Source organism: Dipodomys merriami, unplaced genomic scaffold, assembly GCF_024711535.1.
Source record: "Dipodomys merriami isolate MVZ:Mamm:240054 unplaced genomic scaffold, mDipMer1.0.p SCAF_1778, whole genome shotgun sequence".
NCBI lineage: Eukaryota > Metazoa > Chordata > Mammalia > Rodentia > Heteromyidae > Dipodomys > Dipodomys merriami.
Window position 1 is genome coordinate 95,836 of NW_027203135.1, and position 9,386 is coordinate 105,221.

At 48.3% G+C, this 9,386-nt stretch overlaps 1 protein-coding gene across 1 annotated transcript; it reads left to right on the forward strand.

Moving 5' to 3' along the window:
• Positions 1 to 5,464: 5,464 nt before the first annotated feature.
• LOC138829881 (sodium channel protein type 5 subunit alpha-like) lies at positions 5,465 to 7,329 on the forward strand. Its single transcript, XM_070026432.1, has 2 exons — positions 5,465 to 5,780; positions 7,198 to 7,329. Exons 1-2 carry the CDS (start codon positions 5,505 to 5,507, stop codon positions 7,327 to 7,329), a joined length of 408 nt encoding a protein of 135 aa, XP_069882533.1. The 5' UTR covers positions 5,465 to 5,504.
• The last annotated feature ends 2,057 nt before the right edge of the window (positions 7,330 to 9,386 follow it).

A 9,386-nucleotide genomic window follows, 5' to 3' on the forward strand; every position in this document is an offset into this window, starting at 1 on the left:
GGGGGGCCTGGATTCTGCCTGCCATTGAAATGGGCCACGGAGAAAGCTGGGTGCTGCCCGTCATCCTTAGCTACTCAGGACAGCTGAGATCCAGAGGATTGTGGTTCAAAGCCAGCCCTGGGCAGGAAAAGTCCATGAGACTCTTCATGTCCCACGAACCACCAGAAAACTGGAAGTGGCGCCATATATGTATGGCTCCAAGTGGTAGAGCGCCAGCATGGAGCAAAAAGAGCTCAGGGACAGCGCCCAGGCCCTGAGTTCAAGACCCAGGATTGACATCAAATGATAATGATCATGAGGAGGAGGGAGGGCATCGTGAGTGAGTGGGCTGGCTGGAGATTGGGGGCGTGCGAGATGGCTGGCATTACATTGCTCGGGGCAGGAATGGCATCTGGGGATGGGCCTTGGTGTGAGATGGAGGGGAAGAGCAAAGTGTTGGTGATTGTGACAGAACCATGGCTATGGTTCAAGCCGGCCTAGGGAGGCCCGTTTTAGGGCTCTGGTGCAAAGTTGGAGGTGACTGGGTGTGTGTGTGTGTGTGTGTGAAGGGCTTTGTAGTCACATTCTTCTGGCTCTGTGATGGGGAAAAAGTTAGAGGGGGTAGAGGGAGGGTTGCGCCAAGTAGCTCATGTCTGTAATCCCGGCTACTCGGAAGGCTGAGGTCTGAGCGTCACAGTTTGAAGGCCAGTCGGGGCAGATAGATCCTTAGGAACAAATTGTCTTAAAAAGAAAAAAAAAAGTTTCTTCTCTCCCAGAAGCCAGCAAAAAGCTGGCAGTGGCCGTGTAGCTCAAGTGGTAGAGCACCAGCCAGGACGGAGAAAGCTGAGCCAAGAGTGGAAAGCCCTGAGCATCAGTAACCTCTCTCCCCCCTCCCCTCCCCTCTCTCTCTCTCTCTCTCTCTCTCTCTCTCTCTCTCTCTCTCTCTCTCTCTCTCACACACACACACACACACACACACACACACACACACACTCCAACATAGAAGAAGCTGTCCTGATCAAGGAGAATAGCATTTGGGGAGGGGAACAAACCAGATAGACAGACAGACAGACAGACAGACAGACAGACAGACAGACAGACAGACAGACAGACAGAGTGTGCACATACATGAGTATGCCAGTTTTAGGGCTTGAACTCAGTACCTGGTTGCTGTCCCTGAGCTTTAGTGCTCAAGGCTAGTACCCTACCACTTTGAGCCACAGCTGCACTTCCAGTTTTGTTCTGTTTTTGCTGGTTCTTTGGAGATAAACGTCTGCCCAGGACTGGCTTCGAACCACCATCCTCCAGATCTCAGCCCCCCCCCCCAGTAGCTAGGGTGACAGATGTGTGAGCCGCTGGTGACCGGCTTTCTCCTAAACATTCCACAGCTGTAAGCGTGGGGGGGGTGTCTCCCAAATCAGAGTCCAGAACATTCTGAGATCACCCCCCTGTAACCCTCTTCTAGGAGTGACTGGAAGATAAAAGCAGGGCAGGGAGGGGAGAGGGAAAATGGATCCTGCCGCTCCCCGGGGGACCCGCTCAGACAAAGGATGGTTCTTGGCAGGTTGATGCCACACACTGAGGCCAGAGGCCAGCCTGGGGAACTAGACCTGGTATCTAGTTTCAGTCCCTCCAGCCCAGGGGGTGGGGGTGGGGGGGTGGGGACAAAGTTGTGGGGGTGCTGTGCGTAGAAGGGATGGCCCTTGCACACAAGCACCCAGATGTCTGTCATCCCAGCCATTCAAGAGGCTGAGATCTGGAGGATCGAGGTCTGAAGCCAGCCCGGGAAAGGAAAGTCCGTGAGACTCTTATCTCCAATGAACCACCAGAAAACCACAAGTGCCATATATATATATATATATATATATATATGGCTCCAAGTGGTAGAGCGCCAGCCTTGAGCACAAAGCAGCTCAGGGACAGCGCCCCAAGCCCTGAGTTCAAGCCCCAGGACAGGCAAATAAATAAAATAAAGATAAATACATAAAATAGAAGGCAGACACGCCCCTCCCCGGTCTTAGGCATCTCCCATGGCATAACTGCAGACTCAAAATGCAATGTGCCAGACCCCAGGGCCAGGCACGTTGGCTTTGGTGGTTAGGCAGCCAGGGGACCAACCAAAGCACAGGGCATTGGAGAAGTCCAGAAAGGAGTTTCAGAGTCTCCTTTTTCTATTTTGTGGATGAAGAATATGATATAGAGGAAGGAACACAGACTCCCACCCCCCCAAATCAGCAACTGGGTCCTGGGGCTTAAACTGAGGGCCTGGGCGCTGTCCCTGAGTTCTGTTTTGCTCAAGGCTGGTGCTCTACCACTTGGAGCCATATATATATATATATATATATATATATATATATATATATATATATATATATGGCACCACTTCCGGTTTTCTGGTAGTTCATTGGAGAGTAGAGTCTCATGGACTTTCTTGCCCCTGGCTGGCTTTGAACCGAGATCCTCAGATCTCAGCCTCCTGAGTAGCTGGGATGACAGGCGGGAGACACTGGCCCTCCCGCAGTACTAGGGTTTTGTTTTTTCTTTTCTGGGGGTCCAGTCGTGGGGTCTGAACTCTGCTCCTGGACGCTGTCCCACAGCTCTTCAGCTCAAGGCTAACGTTCTACCACTTGAGCCACAGCGCCACTTCCGGCTTTTTTCTTTTTGCTTATGTGGTGCTGAGGAATCGAACCCAGGGCCTCAGGCATGCAAGGCAAGCGCTCTACCACTGAGCCACCTTCCCAGCCCAGTACTAGGGTTTTGAAGTCAGGGTAGACACCCTATCATTTTGCGTTTGTACCTTAGAAGCACCCTCTGCAGTTAGGCCTTGCGGAGGGGGCTCAGGGTGACCCCCAAATCTGGGCCGTTGCCAGTCAAGAGCAGGGTAGGTGCTTTTGCGTCACTCCTGGAGGCCACAGGAGTGACCGAATTCTTGCAGGACTCTGGTCAGGGCCCAAAACCCCTTGGTGGACAGGAAGGGATTTGATTCTGGCAAATTCTGTCCTGGCAGCAGGTGTGCCCGCTGCCCATTTGAGCCGGTGCCAGCCAGGCTGAGGTCCGATGTAACGGTGAACGGGGCAGCTTTCCCTGCCCTGGTATCAGAAGTCAGGCGAACCTCCTGACCACATCCTGTTTTTCTGGGGCCTTCGGGAACACATTCCTCTGCCTCCCTGTCACTGGCAGCATCTGTTCACACCAAGTTCTAGATCCTTCTGAGGCCACCCGGTGGAGGGGGCACATTCCCCTGGCTTGACATCACGCGTGCCAGGAGCTGGCCGGTGTCCTTACTGGTCTCGGTCACCGCTTTCCAGTCCTGCTGCGTATGGGGGGGGGGGAAGGGAGATTGGCATTTGTTTCCTTTTTATTTATGATTATTATTTGTGTGTGTATGTGTGTGTGTGCTGGTCCTGGGGCTTGAATTCAGGATCTGGGCGCTGTTCCTCGGGCTTGAATTCAGGATCTGGGCGCTGTCCCTGAGTTTTTGGTTGTTTGTCTCTTTGGTCAAGGCTGGTGCTCTACCACTCTTGAGTCACAGCTCCACGTGTGGCTTTTCTGGTGGTTCATTGAAGAGTCTCTTGGACTTTCCTTGCCCGGGCTGATTTTTTGAACCACGATCCTCCAGATCTCAGCCTCCTGAGTAGCTCAGGATGATGGGTGTGAGCCATATATATATATATATGTATGTATATATATGTATATGTGTGTGTGTATATATATGTGTGTGTATATATGTATATGTGTGTATATGCATATATGTATATATGTGTGTATATATATGTATATGTATGTATATGTATATATGTGTATATATATGTATATGTGTGTATATATGTATATGTATGTGTGTATATATGTATATGTGTGTATATATGTATATGTATATATATGTGTATATATGTATATGTGTATATTATGTATATATATGTGTGTATATATGTATATATATGTGTGTATATATGTATATGTGTGTATATATATGTATATGTATATTTATGTGTATATATGTGTGTATGTGTGTATACATATGTATATATATGTATATGCATATATGTATATATATGTATATATGTGTGTATATATGTATATGTATATATGTATATGTGTGTATATATATGTATATGTATATATATGTGTGTAGATATATGTATATATGTGTATATATATGTATATGTATATATGTATATATATGTGTATATATGTATGTGTGTATATATATGTATATGTATATATATGTGTGTATATATGTATATATGTGTGCATATATATATGTGTATATATGTATATGTGTGTGTATATATATGTATATATATATGTGTATATATGTATATATATGTGTGTGTATATATGTATATGTATATATATGTATATGTGTGTGTATATATGTATATGTATATATGTGCATATATGTGTGTTTGTATATATATGTGTATATATATCTGTATATGTACATATATGTGTGTATATGTATGTATATGTATATGTATGTATATGTGTGTATATATATGTATATATATGTGTGTATATATGTATGTGTGTATATATGTATATATATATGTGTGTATATATGTATATGTGTGTGCATATATATGTGTATATATGTATATGTGTGTATATATATGTATATGTATATATATATGTGTAGATATATGTACATGTGTGTATATATATGTATATGTATATATGTGTGTATATATATGTATGTGTATATATGTATATATATGTGTGTATATATGTATATATATGTGTGTGTATATATGTATATGTATATATATGTATATGTGTGTGTATATATGTATATGTATATATGTGTATATGTGTGTGTATATATGTATATGTATATATGTGTATATATGTGTGTTTGTATATATATGTATATATGTGTATATATATCTGTATATGTACATATATGTGTGTATATGTATGTATATGTATATGTATGTATATGTGTGTATATATATGTATATATATGTGTGTATATATGTATGTGTGTATATATGTATGTGTGTATATATGTATATATATGTGTGTATATATGTATATGTGTATATATATGTATATGTATATATATGTGTGTATATATGTATGTGTGTATATATGTATGTGTGTATATATGTGTGTGTATATATGTATATGTGTGTGCATATATATATGTGTATATATGTATATGTGTGTATATATATGTATATATGTGTATATATGTATATATGTGTGTGTATATATGTATATATGTGTGTGTATATATGTATATGTATATATGTGTATATATGTGTATATATGTGTGTTTGTATATATATGTATATGTATATATGTGTATATGTGTATATATATCTGTATATGTACATATGTGTGTGTATATATATGTATATACGTGTATGTATATGTGTATATATATGTATAGATGGCCCTTCCTCGCGGGCCTCCATGGCTGATCCTCCTTCCCGTCCTCTTTCTCCCAGCCTCCCTCCTCCCACCCCCCCCCTCAGGCCATCGGAGAGGAGAGCCTGCGGTCCCGGAAGCAGGATGAGAAGATGGCACACTTTCTGTTACCTCGGGGCACCAGCAGCTTCCGCAGGTTCACGCGCGAGTCCCTGGCGGCCATCGAGAAGCGCGCGGCGGAGCAGCAGCAGGCCCGGGGCCCCGGCGCGGCGCAGGGGAGCCGCGAGGGCCTCCTGCCCGAGGACGCGCCGCGGCCCCAGCTGGACCTGCAGGCTTCCAAGAAGCTCCCCGACCTCTACGGCAACCCGCCCCGGGAGCTCATCGGGGAGCCCCTGGAGGACCTGGACCCTTTCTACAGCACCCAAAAGGTGAGCTGGGGGGGGGCCGAGGGCCGCCACCCCCCTCCTCCGCGCCTGCGCGGCCCCCAAGGCTTCTGGGAAGCAGGGGAAGGAGCCGCAGAGGATTCTGGGGAGAAAAGGGGTCGGATACCCGGTGTCCTTCCCACATGGCTTCCGCTATCCGGGCCATGCGCCCCACCCACCAAGGCCCTCAGCCAATCACACACACGCACAGGGCTCCTTTAGCACCCAGGCCCCGCCCCCCGGCAGCTGCACTTCCGGTCCCTGGCATAGTACTCTCGGGGCAGGACTACTTCCGGGAATGCACTTCCGGAAGGCCTTTCCCGCACTGGCAGGTTTTGTTAAAGAGAGGAAGTGGCTCTTGTCCACCAGGGCAGTATGACATGTGTCCTTCCCACGTGGCTTCCGCCCGGCCTTCTTCATCCGGGCCATGCAGGGCCCCCCCCCCACTAAGGCCCTCAGCCAATCACACACCTGCACAGGCCAAGCCCCGCCCCTGGCAGCCTCACTGCCAGGCCTGGCATACTACTTCCGGGGCAGCGCTTCCATAAAGGCTTTTCCAGCAATGGCAGGCCTCAGGAAAGCTGTGGCGCTCAACCCACAGGGCCAGATGTGGCTTAGGGAGGGGTCAGCAGGAACACACGTGTGTGTGTGTGTGTGTGTGTGTGTGTGTGTGTGTGTGTGTGTGAGCCACCTGTGGGGTGAGTGGGGGGTGTCACCACTGTGGTTTGAGGATTTGGAGAACAGGTGACAGGTGCACACAGGCCTGTGGGAATGAATGGTGCTGGGGGGAGGGGAGGGGGGAATGGGGGATAGGGGAACGGTGTGTGTGGTGGAAACCCTTCCCTTCCCCCTCCCCTCCCTTCCCCCCTCTCCTCCCCTCCCTTCTCCTGTGGTGAACTTGGTCCTGGTTCAACTTGTTCATGGGTGTCCTGATGAATTCTTCTCTCCAAGTTCAACTGGCTCAGATGGGGGTCAAGGTAGGAAGTGGTTAGAGGATCTAGATTATTCCACCTGAGTGTGAAATTCATCAGGGAGGGTGCTTCTAGGTCTTGGTCATCCCAGCTGTTCAGGAGGCTGAGCTCTGAGGATCGCAGTTCAAAGCCAGTCTGGGCAGACAAGCCCAAGAGATGCTTATGTAGCCAAGGAGCCCACAGAAAGCTGGAAGCAGAGCTCTGGTTCAAGTGGTAGAGCACCAGCCTTGAGCCAAAGAGCTCAGGGATAACACTCAGGCCCTGAGTTCAATCCCCAGCTCTAGCACCACAAATTAAAAAACAAACAAAAAAAACCCCACCAGGTCCTGGCTTCTCTTTTTCTCCCCCCTTCTGTCCTACCCCTTAGACATGGTCCTAGAGAGGCCCTGAACTGTCCCTCGCTCTCTCTCTGCCATCCCTGATCTAATGCTTCTGCTTCTCCCTGTCCACAGACCTTCATCGTGTTGAATAAAGGCAAGACCATCTTCCGGTTCAGTGCCACCAATGCCCTGTACGTCCTCAGCCCCTTCCACCCCATCCGCCGAGCAGCGGTGAAGATTCTAGTGCATTCATATCCTTTGTAATCAACCCCGGTTGTATGGGTGCAAAACACTCCTTTTCCTGCTCCTCCTTTCTTTCTTCCCCTTCTCCTTTTCCTCTCTTCCTCTCCTTTTTCTTCTCTTCTTCCTTCTTCTCTTTTTCTGCCTCTTCCTTCTCTGCTTCCTCTTCTCTTTTTCCTCTCCTCTTCTTCCTCCTTTTTCTTCTCTTCCTCCTCTTCCTCCCCCTCCTTTCTTCTCCTTTTTATCCTTTTCCTCTTCTTCCTTCTCTTTTCTTCTCCTTCTCTTTCTCCTTTCTCTCCCTTTTTTCACTTCCTCCTTCCTCCTCTTTCTCTTCCTCTTCTTCCAGCCTCATCTTCCTCCTTCTCCTTTTCCTCCTTTTCTTCCTCCTCCTTTCCCTCTTCCTCCCTTCCTCCTCCTCCTCTTCCTCCTCCTCCTCCTTCTCCTCCTCCTCCTCCTCCTCCTCCTCCTCCTCCTCCTCCTCCTCCTCCTCCTCCTTCTCCTCCTCCTCCTCCTCCACCACCACCTCCTCTTCCTCCTTTTCCATCTCCTTTTCCTCCTCCCCTCCCACTGGCAGATACCTTCAAGCCACAAACCAAAGGGAAACGCCATTTCTCGGTGAAGAGGCCTTCAGCTTCTCCTCACGTTGTTACCCTGCCAAACAGGCAGCACTTACTCTTGGAGGAGGTGTTGACAAAAATGTTTGCAGTTTCAAAGCATCACAGAGAACTCTGGTTAGCGTTCAATTATTAGAGAAACCACAGCAGTTCTATTCGAAGCCCGGCACCAGTGGCTCATGCCTGTCATCCTATCTACTCAGGAGGCTGAGATCTGAGGATTGCAGTTCAAAGCCAGCCCAGACAGGAAAGTCCGTGAGACTCTTATGTCCAATAACCCAGAAAAAGAAAAGAGCTACAGAAGTAGAGGTGTGGCTCAAGTGGTAGAGTGTGAGCCTTGAGTAAAAGCAAAAACCTAAGTGAGAAAGAAGACCCTGAGTTAAGTCCGCTCGCCTCTGTCCCTTGGACTCCAGAAAAGGAACCTCCATATAAATGCACATGCAGGTGATTCTTCTGGTATGTGTGTGTGTGTGCACACGCATATGTGTGTGCATGTGTGTGTGTCCCAGGGCTTGAACTTAGGTCCTGGATACTGTTCTTGAGCTTCTGTGCTCAATGCTGGTGCTCTACCACTTGAACCACAGCTCCACTTCCAGCTTTTTTTTGGTGGTTCATTGGAGATAAGAGTCTCTTGGACTTAGCCTAGGCTGGCTTCAAACCTCGATCCTCCAGCTCTCAGCCTCCTGAGTAGCTGGGAGGAGCCACCGGTGCCCAAAGGCAGGTTTTCTAATCTAATCAATGCTTTCTGGGCTCTGAATTCTGCCTGCAACTGGGAGAGTGGCCAGTGGGACCCCCCGCCCCTCCCCAGGTCCCCGGCACCGTCCCTACCCTCTCTGCCTCTTAGGCATGTTCCTTGGGAACTTGCCATTCTTCACTGTTCTCAAGGTGTGACCCAGAATGTAGACATAGCCTGCAGTGAGGAGCTCAGCATCAGAAGAAGGGGGGCCAGGGGCCGTGGCGCACACCTGTCATCCTAGCTACTCAGGAGGCTGAGATCTAGAGGATCGTGGTTTGAAGCCAGCTCAGGGCAGGAAAGTCCATGAGACCACCACCATCCCCCAAAAAAGAAGTGGACTCAAATGATGGTGTGCTAGCCTTGTGCAATAAAGCACAGGGGCAGCACCACGGCCCAGAGTTCAGTCCTGAGGACAGGCAGGAGGAGGAGGAGGAGAAGGAGGAGGAGGAGCAGGAAAGAAAAGAAAAGAAGGAGGAGGAGAGGAGGTGGTGGTGAGGTGCAGGAGAAGGAGAAGAAAGGAGGAAATGGAGGAGGAGGAAATGGAGGAGGAGGGAAGAATGGGAGGAGGAGGAAAAAAGAGGAAGAGGAGGTGGTGGTGGTGGTGATGCAGGAGGAGGAGAAGAAAGGAGGAGGGAGAGGAGAGGAGGAGGAGGAGAAGAATGGGAGGGGAGGAGGAGAAGGAAGAGAGAAGGAGACAAGAAGGAGGAGAGGAGATGGTGATGGAGGTGGAG